The sequence below is a fragment of the Heterodontus francisci genome, chromosome 38 (assembly GCF_036365525.1).
Source record: "Heterodontus francisci isolate sHetFra1 chromosome 38, sHetFra1.hap1, whole genome shotgun sequence".
In the NCBI taxonomy this organism is placed as follows: domain Eukaryota; kingdom Metazoa; phylum Chordata; class Chondrichthyes; order Heterodontiformes; family Heterodontidae; genus Heterodontus; species Heterodontus francisci.
This window is the reverse complement of record NC_090408.1, coordinates 21,532,858-21,551,753: the sequence shown is the minus strand read 5'-3', so window position 1 is coordinate 21,551,753 and position 18,896 is coordinate 21,532,858. Positions and strand designations below refer to the sequence as shown.

The 18,896-nt window shown below is 43.3% G+C and overlaps 1 protein-coding gene and 1 long non-coding RNA gene across 2 annotated transcripts in view; one reads left to right on the top strand and one right to left on the bottom strand.

Moving 5' to 3' along the window:
- Positions 1-960: 960 nt before the first annotated feature.
- Positions 961-8,307, bottom strand: LOC137352413 (arrestin domain-containing protein 4-like). Its single transcript, XM_068017782.1, has 8 exons — positions 7,810-8,307; positions 6,030-6,099; positions 5,790-5,937; positions 4,623-4,725; positions 4,285-4,541; positions 3,855-4,017; positions 3,473-3,627; positions 961-3,295 (listed from the first exon to the last, which is right to left on the bottom strand). Exons 1-8 carry the CDS (start codon positions 8,069-8,071, stop codon positions 3,236-3,238), a joined length of 1,218 nt encoding a protein of 405 aa, XP_067873883.1. The 5' UTR covers positions 8,072-8,307; the 3' UTR covers positions 961-3,235.
- Positions 8,308-8,654: 347 nt separating this feature from the next.
- The window catches only part of LOC137352326 (uncharacterized), a 187,767-nt gene continuing 177,525 nt past the window's right edge, over positions 8,655-18,896 (top strand). Inside the window, exon 1 of the long non-coding RNA XR_010969678.1 lies at positions 8,655-8,740. This is a non-coding gene — a long non-coding RNA (uncharacterized lncRNA). The remainder of the gene's footprint in view (positions 8,741-18,896) is intronic.

The following is an 18,896-nucleotide window of genomic DNA, read 5'->3' as shown; positions in this document are numbered from 1 at the left end:
GGGTATGCAGAGTGTGGAGGCTGGCTTCAGGCTGAATTCAGTGGTAGTGCGACTTTCCTTTGATGGTTCTTCAGCTCCCCGTTTGAAGATGTGGACAGCTGATTTGGTGGTTCTCCGGGAGACTGCAATGAGGCTGATTTCCTTGAAGGGAGTCTGTCTGTGCTTTCCGGAACCATGGCCAATGTACTAGCTTCACCCCCAGACTTGAGTCATTCAGCACAGTGAACATCGATCAGTGAACAGACCATTAAACACTATAATCTGCAGCAGGGAATATGCCTCAGTAGTCACGGGCACCAGACAGTTCAAAGTTTGCAAGGTTTGAGTGGCTTATTTGCACCAGTTTAAATTCAAGTTTCCAGATGGTGGATTAAAACAATCATTTGACATAGCAAGGGATTACTAGGTGTTACAATATCTGGGTATAAACATCTCTTTTCCCCTAAAAATGTGCTGACTCAGTTTGGGGCAGGGTGTGGAGTGTTCCACATGTATTAGCCATACTCCAGTACTTCATCAATATGGCTATTTACACACAAGTCAAGATGGTGAATATCAAACTGTTGCATTGTAAAAGTACATCATCGACAAACTCTATTCTGCCCAGCCAAGTACCTGGATTGTCAGGAGGATTCTGGATTTAAAATTGTTCTCTTCGCACAAGCCAGGGACACTGAAGCCAAATGGACAGTCGCCCCAAGTTCAGATAACTGAGAATGGAATTAATGTTAATTGGCAGCAATGGTGATGAAAAAAAATGGAGCAAGTGTGTTATTGTTACAGCTTTATACACCTACAAAAGATACAGAAGGCAAGGCAGTTTTTCCCTCATCACCTTTCTTCCCCTCAAACAGAATGTAGTGCCCAGTGAATAAAATTTGTTTACTACAAAAAACACAGTTGATGCTTTTTCCAAAATCTTTTATTAACAAAAACTGAATCAAATTTTAAATAGTACAAAATACACTGCTCTTTGCAACAAAGTACAAAGAAAATCAAAAAAGTCACAGTTTTAATGGCAACAAGTTGGATAAAGCACATTTAGCTTATTGTAAAGTATAATTTCACATTCAAGTAACACTTACATATTGTGCTTATGTTAACATTCCACTTAAAATGCTCCTCTTCCTTCAGTATTAACTGTCAGTTGACACAGGAAAGGCCTCCTTGGGCATATAAATGTTTTCCAAAATTGACCGCCACAGTTAATGAAGATGAAAAAAACTCCAAAGGGCATTAACAATGCTATTAGGTTACAAAATGTTGATACTATACAACTCAGTTCAAAGCTTATATTTTTCAAAAGTCAAGTGCATAGTGCAGCTTTACTTTTACACTTAAGACATTTCATTTCACATGTAAAGCTGGAAGAATTTTAATCCTAACTACAGGAACATTCTGGTTCAAAAATGGCTCTAGAATTTTCATACAAGGCTCAGAAATTGAAAAGATAATTTGATAAGTGGTCTTGAGGTGCAAAATACAATTCATACTGAAAACTCAAATGTATTAACAAAATATGACTGTTACAATTAATTACCTGTGAAGAGCTCACTTCCTGATTTGCAAGTCACATTGGCTATTAATTTTTCCCCAATTTTCATTGGCTATCAACTAACTGTCAGACCACTATGAAGTTTGAAAAGTAGAAAGTCAGGAATTAGCATCAAGATTCTTCAGATATTTTTCACAAGTGAAAAACAAAGTGTGCACTGCAGTCAAAGCCCTGAGAATCACAATATTGCACCATTAAACTTCCAAATCAGAAAACAAGTTGGAGTTCTCACAGAAGTCAGCAGCACTAGAGAAAGAGAAGCAGAGTGAGCAGTAAAATAATTCTTGCTAAAACCATTCCCACGAAATGCCAGAGTGTATTCCATGGACACATTAATATAAACTTATCATTCACGTAAGTGCTTTCCTTCAAAGGAAGTGAACCCCAAATGTAAAGTTATTCAGGTACATATGAAGTTTCAACAACCAAATCAGTCTTTTGTTGCTCCTCTACTCAAGCACAGTACTGTAGTTCAGACCATACTGAATGAAAAAAGTCAGCTAATGCTCCACTTCAGTAAGATTTCAATTTTTGGCTTTTTAAGTTGCAGAATTTACACTGCTTGCCATTAACTTACGGAGCCACGTTAAAATGTGAATTTGGCATCCTGTCCCACATTTGAGTGCTTTGCCATCACCCAAGCAATTGTTATGCAGCCAAAAGAATATTCTTGCAAATGCCAAAATGTAAGCACCTTTATAGAAAAAAAGTCATGGCAATATCAAAGCCAGATATCAGATAGTCATTTGTGTGCATATTACACTGTTCTGAGTATCTGTTATATCCCTTTAACTACACCACTCCTGCCTCCCTGTATTAGGACAGTATATTGACAATAAATAATTTACTGCACTTAAAAATGGTGTTGCTTCCAACTCTTCTCCAATCAGCTAGCTGGTCTGCATTTGTAAAGGCAACAAAACAGATTATGCACAACATTCCCTTCAAGATAAATGAACTGAGTGAAAATTTATAACTGAAAATAGGTGTAAAACTGTACTCTTTGGTAACTTTACAAATACAGATATGGCAATTGTTTTCTAAACCTATTAACTTGCTCAATAATTAAGAACAGCAGTGGCAGTAATTTTGTGAACATTGTACGAGTGTTTAGTTTAAGAGGACACAGAAAAACAAATGTAAACATTAATCTTCAGTTCTCCCAAAGATAAACAGTCCCCAATAGTTCAGACTTCTTTCCATTCCTTTAAATGACAATGTTCATTTAGTGGTAGTAATCCCCTCCCCGCATTAATAGCTGCTACTGTAGCAGCGAGTTGTAATAAGTTAAAGCATATCCCCTCTTTCACATTTAGCATATTTCACTGATTAACAAGAGGGAAATTTAAGCTACCATCAGGACTCATTGAGAGTTGGGAGGTTTTCATTGCTCTGTAGTGTTAAGATTGACTAAATTTTCCCTTGATTTCCAATCCTCAGTTCAGGTTTGGCATTTTCTCCTCCTGCACATCCCTCTACCAACTGTGGCTAGAACATTTCTCAGCTCCTTCTCTTCCCAAACAGCATTCTCTTATAATTCAGTCTACTACTGATTAGTCCTTCACAGGCGATCATCCACTTCCTTTCAAATCTTCCTCTTGCATTGCTGAAGATGGTCCATACTTCTTCAATGTTTAACTCTGAACCAACCAAATCATGAACAGATATAGAACACCTCCCTCAAATTTCAAATGATACTTCACATTGCATCTCTTCTGTGAAGGTAGGGTTAGGGTCAACCTGAAGAGGGAAAAAAAGGGTCATGAAATTATTTTGAAAATGTAGCAAGTCTCTACCAGCTATAATAGAGATCAAGTCTTATTACCACAAATTTAAAAACCTAAATGTTAGTGAAGAAATCTAGCTTCCTCACTAAAAGTCAAGATTAGTTAAAAAAAAAAGTTAATGTGTTCAAACCTCTGAATAGACTGGTGGTGGCTGAAATCTGAACTCCTGAATATAAGCAAATATGGGGCTCCCAAATTCATGCTCCAAATGTTCAGCTTGTGGAAGGGATGGAAATTGTCTGGCAAGGTCTTCCTCAGACACAACATCAGCATAGTTGGGTGGAGCTGTGGAGAGAGAACAGCGAGGGAGAACTTTACAAACTGCATCACTATCAACTAGTGATCGCCAGACTCGAAGAAGCCACGAATCTAGTATTTCACTAGCTCTCAGCAACACAATACTGAATAGGTAGCAAACTTACAGACTCGATAGTAATAACTGGGGTTTCCTTAATTAGATTTTGTTTTATAGTGTATGTAATAGATACCAACTGGAAGGGAAGATCACTTACCTTCAGGCTGTTCTGGTAAGGCAAGCTGAAGCCAACTCATGTCCATACTGAACTGGCTGCAAATACTAGCTGTTCTGCTTCCGAAGCTGTTGTATGGGATTGTGCCTATAACTATGGGAAGCTCAAGCATCAGCTTTTTAGAACCTGGAATGTGTACATAGACCTGCACAAAAAGCATAGTAGTTAGGACGAAATAAAAACACTAAAGGAAAAATGTATTGCTATACATTTTATAGAGGGGGATTTTCAAGGGATTTACACTTTCTTTTTACAACCTTGCATGTTAGTTGCTTGTGTTTAAGTGCCAGTAATGAGAAAGGTGTTACAATGTAATTGGATGTGAAGACTAAAACGATAAAAGTAGTACAATTTCAAGGTGCCCTCAGAAATCTTATGGGCTTATATTTTAGTATTTAACTGATATACTTACAGCTAAAGAGTATTCCACCCTGATGATACAGCAGTCTAGGATAGATGGGATCACTGGGGGAATTTTGAGGGCTTTGCCATTCCACGACTCTGTGCTACCAGAAGCAACATGGTTTCCACGAACATTTGCTATCATTTGTCGAAAAGTCTTGGTTTTCTCATTTGCAAGATAAGTTTGGGTTTGAAAAATAGCAGCTTTTGGCATAATAAGGCGTGAAGAACAGTTCTCAAACTCTGCATAGATTGGGATTGCTTCACCTGTTGCAAAATAATTTGTAATTAAAACACTGAAAAGCACATTTCAGAAAGAAATATCGAAAAAATTCTTATTTAACTTACCATTACAGAACCCACTTCTCTCAATATTGGCACTTAGGGAGATTGGTCCAGAGGTAAAAAACCAACAACCGATTGTCTTCTCTTTACTTTTTGACACTGAAGACTGAAAAGGAAAATGATAAATACTGCATCAGACTCAAATAATTTTATAAAATTAGGATATTCCCAGAGGTGTTACTTACAGATAGTCTGGAATCTGAAGCATTGTTGCTAAACTAACCTGTCCCCTTTAAAGTCACCGCTCAGGTACAGTGGGGATGTGGTATAGTATTTTAAGTTAATTGCAGTTAGTTGTCAGATACTTCCAAATGTCCAGCTCAATCTGTAAACTTCCTTCGACAGAAGTGTTCAACTTTATGAGCTACCTGGCTGTATTCAGTTAGATTTGCATTGAATTGGTAATTAAACTGTTTACATAAGATTATAAAGTCCCTTAGAACATAGTTTTACCAAGAAACTCCACTATATTTATCAGCACTATTTACATTTTCCTGAATGACATTCCATTGATGGCTAACTGTTTTCTACTAATAGCTTGTTTTAAAAATGACTATAGTTTTCAATCTTATGGACCAGTTAGTGCCGCATTCACACTGCAGAACCACAGAGGCAGTCTTACAGTACGCCCCAGGGCCCCGGTACAAATCCCACATTTATATTGCTGTGCAGATTCTAAAACTTAAAAAGCAGACTTTGACTTAGGCCACCATACGACAAACTCTGGGAAGTTTGTACTGGTCAACAAACACCAATTTCCTGGTCTGTGCAAAGCAAACAGTCAACATATGGCAAATACCACCACCACCCAAGGCTCCCATGAGAAGCATATTTTGGTGAGCCCCAGATCCAATGGAGGCAAAATCATCTCCTTAAATTTTATTGCGCTGTCGATAGCAACTCAGTAAAATAAAACTATAACGAGTTAATGCCTGAAAGGTGGATATTCACTTTGAAACTTAAATTTGAATTCACAGCCATTATGTCAGAACAGGAACAGTTGATCAGTTATTGTTAATTGCAGAAGGACAACCTTGGCTAGTTGGTTGTGTTTCTGCATGATGTAAAGTGCAGGCATGTAAAGGCACCCATAGGAGTTGTTTAATGCAATGACAGTAGTTAAAATAGAATTTACAAAAATTTTTAGTATAAAAACACCTGTCAACCGACCTGGAAATTTGGTGCATTAACATCAATTTGACTTGTCACAGAGAATTCTCTCTTCACAATTTGGTTTGGGACACCTGGTCGCTCCAATATTGCTGTCACCCAGTATTTAACACTGCCATATTTTCCATTGAAGGACGTAACCAACGGCCTTTGTTTTAAACAAATAAAAAGTATTATAGAACCATTGCTGTTTATTTAAAAAAAAACACATTTTTGGATATGCACTCGTCTGTCACTTACCCTTGTGGAAGTTGAAAGCTGAATGGAAATTCATGTTTCCCTGGTTGCAGTGTGAACCACCCTTGATCACCTGAAGGAAATAATGATGAATTTATTCAACAATCAGAGAAAGAAAATAACTAGAGATACACAGCAGGTCAGTATCAGTATTTTGAAAAGTCAAGTTAATGTTTCAAGTAGAGCTTTTCTTGACTGGGGCAGAAATCACATTATATAGAATCTAAGTGCCTTTATCGATAACACTTAGTCAATGTGATCTCCTGGACTAGTTTTGATAAGCTAAAAGAGGTCAAGGAGTAATTTTCCAGAGTATTTTTGCCTTGGGACAGTTTATTACATTAAAGGCAGTGCATAAGTACAAAATTGTTGTTATTGACGCTGTTTTTTCTCTCACTTCTTCCAGATTACATGCTGCGGGGGGTGGAGAGGAGAAAAGGAATTTTTAGCCATGATGCTCCAGCCATCACGAGGTGTAGGGCAGGCTCCATGTACCAGTTAGTTTTACCTGGGCTGTCAACTTCACATTTGCAACTTTTCTTCAGATCTAAAGGCAGAATTTATTTAGTGTGCCTTTCCCTCTGTACAGCTGCTAACTGACCAGCACATTTCCAACATTGAGTTTTTGACAGATGCACTCAGTACCTTGTGCTGCATTTGAAAGTCTGTAAGAAGCCTCTTTCCCATCTCTAAAGCTACATTAATAATTGCATCCACTATCTACTGAACTTGCATATCGAAAATTTTAGGTCAATGGTTGACTTACACAAGTGTGACATTAACTATCCAAACTATAGACAGTTTTCAGATTAATGATTAGCTTGCCCAAAAGTGAAACTAAATATGTAAAATGTATTTTTACAGGCTGCACTCACTGCCCCTTGTACACAAAAGGGCATAAAAAATACTTCAACATATGGGGCAGGGGATTGTAAATCCTTTTTATATTAAATGACCAAGAGATAGCCCTCAAAATAATTTTCCTACAAAAGCAGGTATGTTTAGGGTCTGTTGATAACAAATAACTATTGGCTCCCAGTAAAGTAACATCTTAAATTTTAAAATTCTCCTCCTAGTTTTCAAATCCCTCCATGGCCTAGCCTCTCCCTATCTATGTTGTATCCTCCAAACCCACAACCCTCCACAATATCTGCACTCCTCTTTTCCTGCCCCCTGAGCAGGCCCTATTTTAATCACTATTACTGGTGGCCACACTTTCAGTTGCCTAGAACCTAAACTCTGGAATTCCATCTTACCATCTCTCCACCTCACTTTCCTGCTTTTAAAGGGGCTCCTTAAAACCTAACTCCTTGACCAAGCTTTGTCATCTGACATAATATCTCCTTATGTGGCTCAGTGTCATATTTTGTTTTATAATGCTCCTGCCAAGCACCTTGGGGCATTTTATTACTATAAAAGCACTGTATAAACATACATTGTTAGAGAGATAAATAACTATTGCAAAACAGAGTCCCATAATAGTTATTATTGTTCTAAGAACATGCATGGCCTCGATGGGTCGAATAGCCTCCTTCTGTGCTGTAATGAATTTGAGACTCTGAGATGGGGGACGGGGAAGGACTTGGGACATATTTGTGCAGCAACAGCTTAAATTTTGCAAAGCAGCCTGCGCAATAACCCGTGGTAATGCCTTTGATTCTTTACTATTAGTTATCTTCCAAGCCTGTTCTGCTACTAGTGAGGGTGGGGGTTAAAACTGCATCAGTTGCAGGCAGCACACCCATAGAAGAATGCTTGCTCTCAGTGCTGAAAGCTGGTTTACCTGTGGCCTGTTGCAGGGTTTGTTGGTGTTGTAGGTAAACCACTTCCTCCCGATACCTCGGCGCGGTAACCGCGCTCGGCGCCGCCGCTTTATCGCTCCAGTTGACGCGGGCGCAGCCCTTCGCCTCCAACCGCACAGTCGCCACCGCCAGCCGGTCGCTCGCCTCCAGCAGCACCTGTCCCGACACCAGGTCACCGCTGGAGTAGCCGCTCAGCTCCTCCGTGTCGAAGACGATGCCAAACGTCCTCACCTTCACCCCCATAGCCGGCAGCGCTTTAACACTCGCCCGATACACCAAATAAAAACCCTTTGCCTTCCTATCAAAAACGGCACCGATTTCCCCCAGCTTGCTCCAACATAAATCATCGATATTGGTGTTTTCTTTGTTTCCCCCACTCCTTTCAAAGAAAATAAATCACTGCCACCACCCGACTGTATATGAAGCTTTCTATATGAGTAAGAGTTTCACTCAAAGCTCACCCATGCTCCCCGCGCATCCTAACCTCATGCACAACCAACCGCCTACCTTTCAAACCCATTGGCTGCCTCTGCCACTTAACCGCCCCCCGCGGCGCGCGGAGGACCATTTTACCTCTTCTGATTGGCGGACACGCCTGCCACTCACCGGGACCGGTCTCTCTCCCCCCCCCCTTCCAAGGTTAGGTTGAGCGATAGTTTCACACGCCTGCTGGTGCTGTGCAGCTGATCGGAGCGTGATCACCAATCAGAGGCCGGGGCTTGCACGTGCACAGCGTCGCCATTGGTCAATGGGACGTGCGTTCCGGGTCGCCCGGCCAATAGCAGAAGGCTGCCTTCATGTGCACAGCCTCTGCTCGTGTCGGCGTAAACAACCGTCAGCTGGGCCGCTGTTGCCGTGGCAACCGGAGGTGGGCCGGGGGGAACGACTCTGATCATTTCCATTTAGGCAAAGGTACAGCTGTTGCTTTTCGATGCCTTTCCCAATCCAGCTGACTCAATGAATTTTATGCATTCAGCCGTCGCCTGTGATTATAACAATCTGCTTGGATCATATTCGGGTTAACTTATTCTAGAATATTTAAACAGAGTGTCTAAGCTGAGTTTGGCGTTTTTACTCGCTTTTAAAGGCTCTGTTTCAAACTGGTCCTCGGCCTTTTCTCACTTCTGATATGCACCTTCTTAATAATTTCCAACCTCTACCCCAAATCTCGTTCCTCAGTCTCCTCTGACGTCAAACCAGTTGCCCACCCACACTCGTGGCTGTACTAACTTGTCAGTGTACAATTAGTATAGAATGAGGATAACAGATTTTGGATGGAAGTAACAGGAGTTTATTTACAGGGGTCTTCTCACTCAGATATCTAGAATAACACTTGAGCAGCAGCACAGACTTGTGATAGCACGTCCTGTGATGATGCTGAGGGTCTATATAGATAATCTACTCAGCAATAGCGTATGCACATTATACTACAAAGGCTACCCTCCCTCTGCAATCCTGAAATAAAAGATACAGTAAAACAACCGTTCCATACCAACTTCATACAACAACAACTTGCTTTTTTATTTATTCGTGAAATATGGGCATCGCTAGCTAGGCCAGCATTTATTGTCCATCCCTAATTGCCCTTGAGAAGGTGGTGGTGAGCTGCCTTTTGAACTGCTGCAGTCCTTGGGGTGTAGGTACACCCACATTGCTGTTCGGAAGGGAGTTGCAGGTTTTTGACCCAGTGACAGTGAAGGAATGGCAATATAGTTCCAAGTCAGGATGGTGTGTGGTTTGGAAGGGAACTTGCAGGTGGTGGCATTCCCATGCATCTGCTGCCCTTGTCCTTCGAGGTGGTAGAGGTCACGGGTTTGGCAGGTGCTGTCGAAGGAGCCTTGGTGAGTTGCTGCATTGTATCTTGTAGGTGGTATGCACTGCTGCCACTGTGCGCCAGTGGTGAAGGGAGTGAATGTTGAAGGTGGTGGATGGGGTGCCAATCAAGTGGGCTGCTTTGTCTTGGATGGTGTTGAGCTTCTTGAGTGTTGTTGGAGCTGCACCCATCCAGGCAAGTGGAGAGGATTCCATCACACTCCTGACTTGTGCCTTGCAGATGGTAGACATTGGGGCGACAGGAGGTAAGTTACTCGCTGCAGAATTCCTAGCCTCTGACCTGATCTTGTAGCCACAGCATTTATGTAGCTGGTCCAGTTCAGTTCCTGGTCACTGGCAACCCCTAGGATGTTGATAGTGGGGGATTCAGTGATGGTAATGCCATTGAACATCAAAGGGAGTTGGTTAGATTCTCTCTTATTTGAGATGGGTATTGTTGGCACTTGTGTGGCGCAAATGTTACTTGCCACTTATCAGCCCAAGCCTGGATGTTGTCCAGGTTTTGCTGCATGTGGACACTGGCTGCTTCAGTACCTGAGGAGTCATGAATGGTGCTGAAAATTCTGCAATCATCAGCGAACATCCCCACTTCTGAACTTATGATGGAGGGAAGGTCATTGATGAAACAGCTGAAGATGGTTGGGCCTAGGACACTACCTTGAGGAACTCCTGCAGTGATGTCCTGGGACTGAGATGATTGACCTTCAACTACCACAACCATCTTCCTTTGTGCTAGGTATGACTCCAACCAGCGGAGAGCTTTCTCCCTGATTCTCATTGACTCCAGTTTTGCTAGGACTCCTTGATGCCATACTCGGTCAAATACTGCCTTGATTCCAAGGGCAGTCACTCTCCCCTCACCTCTGGAGTTCATATCTTTTGTCCTTGTTTGGACCAAGGCTGTAATGAGGTCTAGAGCTGAGTGCCCCTGGCAGAACCAAAACTGAGTGTCAGTGAGTAGGTCATTGCTGAGCACTGTCGACGACCCCTTCCATCACTTTGCAGATGGTTGAGAGTAGACTGAGAGCAGCCAGTGTCCAGATATAGCAACTGTATACCACTGTGCTGCCACCTCTGGTGGGTCTGTCCTGCCGGTGGGACAGGACATATCCAGGGATGGCGATGGTGGTGTCTGGGACATTGTAAGGTATGATTCTGTGAGTATGACTATGTCAGGCTTTAGCTTGACTAGTCTGTGGGACAGCTCTCCCAATTTTTGCACAAGATCCCAGATGTATTTATAGAGCGCCTTTAATGGCTGACTGCAAGGCATCAGCACTGGCGGAGGGGTAGAGTTCGGAGCACAAATGCTTGATCCCAACAGAGGACAATAGGTTTGTGCTTTGGAGCCTCTGCCACTCCCCTGCGGTAGTGCCTCAGCAATCCTAGTAATCTGCTGGAGCACAGATTGTTGGACTGTTGTGAGACCCTGCAAGCTCCTTTGAGCACTGGTATCTGCAGATGTGATGCCAGCAGTCCGAGCCTGCAAAGCACCAAGCTGGTCTTGGATGGCAATAAGATGAGATCTCATGACTTCAGTCTGAGCTTCTACTGCGGCACTCAGACATTGCAAGGCTTCTGCTTGTGCTGCAATGAACAACTGAGACATCGGCCACCAGAAGCTTATGATGGCTGATTCCACAAGTTTCTACCACTTCCATACTGGAAGTGATGGACTCTGAGCTCTGCGTGAAGCCCTGTGCCAAGTTGGAGCTGGGCTCCTTCATGCTCCTTGACAGTGACAACAGTCTCTCTGGCAGTCTGCCAATGCACCAAGTATTTCTGTGTGCATGCCCATCAGCCTTTTTCTCTATGCTGCCTTATCTGAGTCCTCTGCAGCAGAACTTGTGTACGACCTCACCCTCCAGTGAGCTGGCACCTGCACTATCCTTTTCCCCTGCCCTGGTTGCAAACATGTGCAGATCCCACCTCCATGCTACCCTCTAAAGTATGTACTGCCAGTATCTATGCTATTGGCTGAAAGTGTCAGATCGAGTGATGGTCTTCCTCCTCATTCTGCCCTCCCTCCAGGACTTACGCTTCAGGCACCACTGGCTGGCCAGGTGGCAGTTTTTGAATATCTGAAATCATAAATGCACAAGGGGAGATTTGTGGTAATGGAAGGCAGGAGGGAAGGAAGCGATGCATGATTACATCATCTGTAGCTTGTACACATAACAAATTGCAAGAAGAGGTGAAGTGGGATTTGATACGTTGCATTACTTAGGAAAATGCCATCATCCTCGATGGTTTCAGTGATGTCGCTGGCCACTGCTTTAGTGATGGCCGCTCCAGTTATACCCAGAACTATCTCCTCCTTGGGGGTCAGCAAATGCAGCTGTTTCTGCTCCCTGTCAGTTTGCTGCTGCTGCCATCTGTTGTGGGCTACTTTTTGTGTACAGAATAAGGCTGGGCAATTTTCCAGATTGTTGGGTAGATGCCAGTGTTGTAACTGTACTGGAACAGCTTGGCTAGGTGTGCAGCTAGTTCTGGAGCACAAGTCTTCAGTACGACAGCCAGGACATTGTTGGTGCCAATCACCTTTGTTGTATCCAAGACTTTCAACTGTTTCTTGATATCACGAGGAGTGATTCGAATTGGCTGAAGACTGGCATCTGTGATGCTGGGGTGTCAGGAGGAGGCCAAGATGAATCATTCACTCGGCACTTCTCATAGAGTCATAGAGGTATACAGCACAGAAGCAGGCCCTTCGGCCCATCGTGTCTGTGCCGGCCATCAAGCACCTATCTATTCTAATCCCATTTTCCAGCACTTGGCCTGTAGCCTTGTATGCTATGGCGTTTCAAGTGCTCATCTAAATACTTCTTATATGTTGTGAGGGTTCCTGACTCTACCACCCGTTCCAGATTTCAACCACCCTCTAGGTGAAAAAAAATTTCCTCAAATCCCCTCTAGACCTCCTGCCCCTTACCTTAAATCTATGCTCCCTGGTTATTGACCCCTCCGCTAAGGGAAAAAGTTTCTTCCTATCTACCCTATCTATACCCTTCATAATTTTGTACACCTCAATCAGGTCCACCCTCAGCCTTCTCTGCTCTAAGGAAAACAACCCTCGCCTATCCAGTCTCTCTTCATAGCTGAAATGCTCCAGCCCAGGCAACATCCTGGTGAATCTCCTCTGCACCTCTCCAGTTCAATCACATCCTTTCTATAGTGTGGCGGCCAGAACTGTGCTGGCTGAAGATGGTTGAAAATGCTTCAGCTTTGTCTTTTGCACTGATGTGCTGGGCTCGCCCGTTATTGAGGATGGAATCCTTTGCCACAAGGAGTGGTTGAGACAGGGACAATTGCATCTATTAAGAGAAAAGTGGGGCAACATTTGAAGCTGGAGAAGATGTAAGGCTATGGAGTGACAGTGGAACAATGGGATTCGTTTTGGATTGCTATTGCAAAGAATTGGTGCAAAGATAATGGGTTGAAATTTTGGGCCCCGCCAGAGATGGTGGCAGGGCGGGAGGTGGGGAGGGGTGGTCAGTGCTTGGGCAATGCAACAGGTGGCCACCCTCCAGGCATCACGGGGGCAGAAGAGCAGGGGCATGGCAGCCAAAGGCAACTGGGCAACCAGCTGGCTCCAGGAAGGCAACAGCTGGCAATAGGGGCACGACTGAGATTTTGGACACAGTGGTGATGTGTGTCAACAGCTTTCGCAGTAAGGGCGGAGCATCGGACATTAGGAAGGCAGGGGAGAGGATGGAGCAGAAAGAACACGGAGGCCATACTCTCCGCATAGGACCTTTCACCGAAGCAGGAGCTATCTCGAGATGACCGAGACCAAGTGCCGCAGGAGATTGCGACTCTCCAGGCAGATGGTCACAGACATCTGTGCCCTCACCACCAAAGACCTCGCACCTCACAAGACCAGTCATCATGCCATGCCAGAAGCTGTCAAAGTCACTGAGGCTTTGAACCTCTTCACTTCTGGCTCCTTCCAAGGTTCAGCTGTGGACCTTGGTGGCATCTTGAAAATGGCTGCATGCCACTGCATTTTGCACTCACTGTTGCCCTATATGCCAGAGCTGGATACTACATTCATTTCACAACAGATGAAGCCTTGCAAGCACAAAGGGCATAGCGTTTTGCCACCATTGCTGGATTCCCCAGGTGCAGGGCATTATTGATTACACCCATGTGGCCATCAAGGCACCCAGTGACTGGCCAGTGAGATTCATCAACAGAAAGGGCTTCCACTCCCTCAATGTTGAGCTGGTCTGCAACCACAACAACAGCTTCCTCCATGTAGGCATTCACTTTCCTGGTAGCTTCCATGACTCCTTCATCCTCCACCAGTCCAGGTTCCTGCAGCTCTTCACTCCACCACCCAAACTGTGTGGGTGGATTCTTGGGGACAAGGGGTATCTCTTGAAGAGATGCTTACTTACCCCTCTACGAGAACCCGAGAGAGAGACATGGAGGCGAAACAACCAAAGCCATCTGCTCACCAGGAGCACCACTGAGCAGGCCATCGGGCCTCTGAAGATGCAAATCTGGTGCCTGGGCCAGTTGGGTGACGCCCTCCATACAAGCTGAAAGGGTCTCTGTCATTGTGGTGATCTGCTGCGCCCTCCATATTATGACCCTCAAGAGAGGTGTGAACCTTCAGGACGTGAAGCCCTGGAACCAGATAGCTCATCGGAGGAAGAGAAAGGAGCAGGAGGTAAGAGGAGGGGGCTGTGGAGGCGGAGGGGGAGGTTCAGAACACCTAGGTGTTCCGACTACACAAGGAGATGGCTGAGCACGGCATAGGGCGTGAAGGTTTTGTCAGGTTTCCTTGAATGTCAGGGATCTTTTGATTCAGGAACATTTCAACAGAGTCCCTCCAATCCAGGATGAAGGGCATAGGACACAATGGACCCTTAGGCCACTGTACTAACACGTCCATTGAAGACAGAGGCTGGAACATCTAAACTCTTATTGCCAATTATTACGACCGACTGCTCCAGTCGAAACCCCCAATCAAAATATACGATTCTGATTGTGGTGGGAGAAACACACTGTTAATTCAATGCTGTTGCTCCACAGATTGCCTAACATATCATTTAAAGCTTTCCAAATTAAAGAAAGACCCAGCCAAATTGTACCATCTATTAATCCCCAAATGAGGCTAACCAAACCAGAATGTCGCTTGAAGTCCTCACAGAATGTCACTTGAAGTCCTCACAGAATGTTGCTTGAAGTCCTCACAGTCGTCCGATGCGGGAAAAAAGTTTCTTCCACAGTAGAACAGACTGTAGTCTAACTTCAGCAGTAGGTGATGCTTTCCTTCTCCAGCGAATTTCAACAGTAAACAACTTGCAAACACCTTCAATAGAATCAAGCTGGCTTTAGAGTTTTTGAGGGATAAAAGATTGTCACAGTCTAACTTCCCTTTCTTCAATTTAAATTAAATGGCTTGACTTTTTCTTAGAATTTTGAGAGATAATAATTAACAGCCAAAAATCTTATTCCTTCAGTTTAAATGGTTGAGAGCTCTTTTCATGTGTGCCAAACACCACAGCTGTCTGTGTCGGTGTTCTGTTAGAACAAACTGTCTTCAACTAAAAAGCCAGTTCAAAATTGAATTATAACAAATGTATCCCTTAAAACTCAGTCCCAGTGGCTGTATCTATGATAACGAGAATGCACCCTTTGAATCGCAGTCTCCAAATGGCTGTTTCTAAGGCAACGAAAATGCACCTTCATATAACTCTTAAGGCTTGCTGGCTCTTAAAGCTATACTGATCCTTGGAAAGCCTATTCCTGAAAAAAACTACAGGACCATGATACCTCCGCCCCTAGCGGAATGAAACGCCATCCCTGAAATGCATTTCATTACAACAGGTAAAAAACATACAAATTGAAAAAATGCTAACCAGAACATTTCGGCTTTAAATTTTCAAAAGGTTGTTTCAATTAACCCATTTCAAATTTACAAGCATAGTCTTCCAATTGTTTCGTGTTTTCCTTCCAAGTGTCCCTATTGTCCATCACCTCAGCCAAGTGAGCCGCACAGCTAGGAGCACTGACCACTACTGGGTTCACTATTCTTGGAGAAGTTTCTCGAGTACCCCTTAACCTATGTGGCATCACTTGACACTGGAGAATCCTGTCCGGTGTAACAGAAGCTGATTTTTTCTTACGCTGGGGTGTCAAAGGAATTTGGCAGTATCCTTCCAACACATCTGTCTCTTTAAGACACATTGTGCTGCCCACTCTGTCCATACAGTTCTTTAAATGAGAATTTGGGTAGGAGTCTGCCTTCTTTACCACAGTGACTTTTCTAGAGTCTATGCAAGTTTGAGCTGTCCCACCAGGTTTAGTCATCAAGACCATCTGCGAATTCCAGCTGTCCTGAGTAGGTTCATCTAAGCTACCCTTCAGCATGCATTGTACCTCTGCTTCCACTTGGGCCTGTCTGTCTGGACCTAAGCAACAAGGATGTCGTTTTAAAGGAATGGCTCCCCCTATACCCACATCGTGTGTTGCTAAGATTGTACATCCTGGCTTATCCCTACAAACTTTTTGAAACATTATGAAAACCCTGGTTAGGACTTAACACTGTTTTGCCTCTAAGTCTAAAAGCCTATTGTTTAATTTTCCTAGCCATTCTGCATTCGCTAATGGGATAGTTGGAGGTACAATCTGAGAATTTCCTAGGCCTCCTTCTACCTCATCCTCACTATCCTTTTCCTTCTCCACAGTCCCGATTACCTGACATACCTGTACTGGCTTATCCTCCTCCCTGCTGTAACATGGTTTGAGCAAATTAATGTGACATAACCGGTTCTTCATCCGGCGATCAGGGGTGTCAATCAAGTAATCGACCTTACCCACTCGTTTGATTACTCTGTATGGGCCACTGAACCGTGCTTTCATTGGTTGCCCCTGTGACAGTAAAAACACTAATACCTCATCCCCTGGTTTTATGTGGTTTTCCCACTGTTTGACAGGTGTAATATGCCCGACAAAATTGTCTCACATACTTTGTAAGACCTGGCCAGTAATAATGTTTGCTTATGTGTGATTTGGTCTTACAAATTCCCCTATGTCCTGAAAAAGGAATGTCCTGTGCTAACCTTAATAATCCTTGGCGATATTTAAGTGGTACCACTATCTGTTCAACAACTGTCCAGTCTTCGTCGGCTGGTCTATGAGGTGGTCTCCATTTCCTCCACAAAACCCCGTTTGCCATATAATAGCCTTCCGGAACTCCTTTCACCTCAGCTTCTGACAGAGCCGTCTGTGCTATTTGGTAGATCTCTGGATCAGCTTGCTGCAATAATAGACGATCTATTAAACATCTCATTTGGATTATCTAAATCCCCAGATAAGGTTTCAGATGCCTGATTATCTATTTGTGGTGCCCCTTTTACCTCCGACAATGGATCCTGTTTAGCCATTGCTCGGGTAACTACACCCGAATGAAATATTCCTGGAACTTGTTCCTGTAGTTGCTCCATTTCCTTAATTTCACATGGTTCCTCTGTAACCATAGGAGAAACTGATATTTTTGATCCTGCCAAATCATTTCCCAGGAGTAGATCAATTCCCTTTACTGGTAAACTGAGGACAACACCTACAGTTACTAGCCCAGTTATTAAGTCACTCTCTAGGCGTACTTTATACAAAGGTACAGGTATACACACCCCGCCAATTCCATTAACTAAAACTTTAGCGTTCAAGGCTCTCTCTGGTGGAAACCTCATATCTTTCCCCAGAAAGAGTGTTTGGGTCGCTCCTGTATCCCTGAGTATGGTGATAGGTTTTCCTGCCTCACTTACAGGATACGGAGTTACTCTCCCCTTTGACAAAGAAATCATTATAACTCTCAGGTATTTTATTCTTAGCCTCTGCAATCCTCTTAGTTTTAGTATCTGATTTCACATTCACAGCTGTCATTAAAGCTATAGCCTCAGACAAAGTTTTTTCCTCTGCACTAACTTTGCGTACCCCAACAAGACCTATGGGTTTACCTCGCAATTTCCAGCACTCTGAACGAAGATGACCCGTTTTGTTGCAATGATAACACATTGGCTTGCGAAGCTCACTTCTACCCTCAGCACCTTCCTTTCTGACCTGAGGAGGTGATCCTGGGGCATTCCCAGCTGTTCCTTCTTGTCCCTGGCTACTTGCCTTCCTTTCTCCCACTTTCTATCCTTCTTGGGTTTATGGGGTTGACGGACAAAATAGGCTTATTCACAAGCTCAAAATCATCAGCAATCTTCGTGCTTGCCTAGTTTTCAAAACTTGCAGGTTATCTATATGAGTTCTCACTACTGAAGAAATTGAGTTTTTAAACTCTTCCAGGAGAGTCATTTCTCAAAGGTTCTCATATATGGTTTCTATCTTTAATGCCCGCATCCAACGGTCAAAATTGATTTGCTTCACCCTCTCAAATTCTAAATATGTCTGCCCAATCAATCTCCGTAGGTTTCTAAACTTCTGTTAATAAGCTTCAGGGACTAACTCATACGCAAAGAGAATAGCCTTTTTTGCCATCTCATAATCTGCAGAAGCCTCTTCAGAAAGCATGGCATAAGCTTCATGAGCTCTGCCTACCATCCTGCCCTGCATGAGCAATGTCCAGCTTTCTTTTGGCCATTTCATCTGTTTGGCTATTTTTTCAAAAGATATGAAAAATGCCTCTACATCCCTTTCCTCGAGCTTAGGAAGAGCCTGTATAAATTTAAACAACTTCTCGCTGCGTCCTGATCTAAATTCAGATTCTTCCTGACCTGAATTTTCCCTGGATTTAAGGCTACCCCTTTGTTCCATCTCTTTTAGTCTAAATACCCTCTCTTTTTCACTCTCTCTCTGAAATTCAAGTATTCTTATTGCTATTGCTTTTTCTTTTTCCTTTTCCTTTTCCTCTTTTTCCAATTCAAGTTTTCTTAATTCTTTTTCCTGCTGAAGCTCCAGTTTTTTTCATTTCTAACTGAATCCTAGCCAATTCCACTGCATCACTCTCAGACCTACTACCTTCATGTCTTTCATATTCGCTTTCTTGTTCCTCGTATTGCCTTTCATCTGTATTATCATCACCATCATCTTCTTCTACCAATTCCAGATGTTCGGCTATTATGTCAATTATCTCGGCTTTTTTGGCACCTGATTTCAATTCCAACCCCAATTTCGCTGCCAAATCTTTGAATTTGTTCTTAGTTAAAGTTGTTAAGTCACTCAAGGAAACACTCTGCTTTCCCAAAAACTCTGCTACAACCACTAATGCCATAACAAT

What these genes read in the sequence shown, in the direction of transcription:
- LOC137352413 (XM_068017782.1), bottom strand. Translation starts at nt 8,071, where the DNA reads ATGGGGGTGAAGGTGAGGACGTTTGGCATCGTCTTCGACACGGAGGAG. An exon ending in GAGAAGTGGGTTCTGTAATG is followed by an intron (nt 4,542 to 4,622) that starts GTAAGTTAAATA and finishes ATTTTGCAACAG; the next exon opens with GTGAAGCAATCCCAATCTAT. An exon ending in CTTACCAGAACAGCCTGAAG is followed by an intron (nt 3,628 to 3,854) that starts GTAAGTGATCTT and finishes CTCTCTCCACAG; the next exon opens with CTCCACCCAACTATGCTGAT.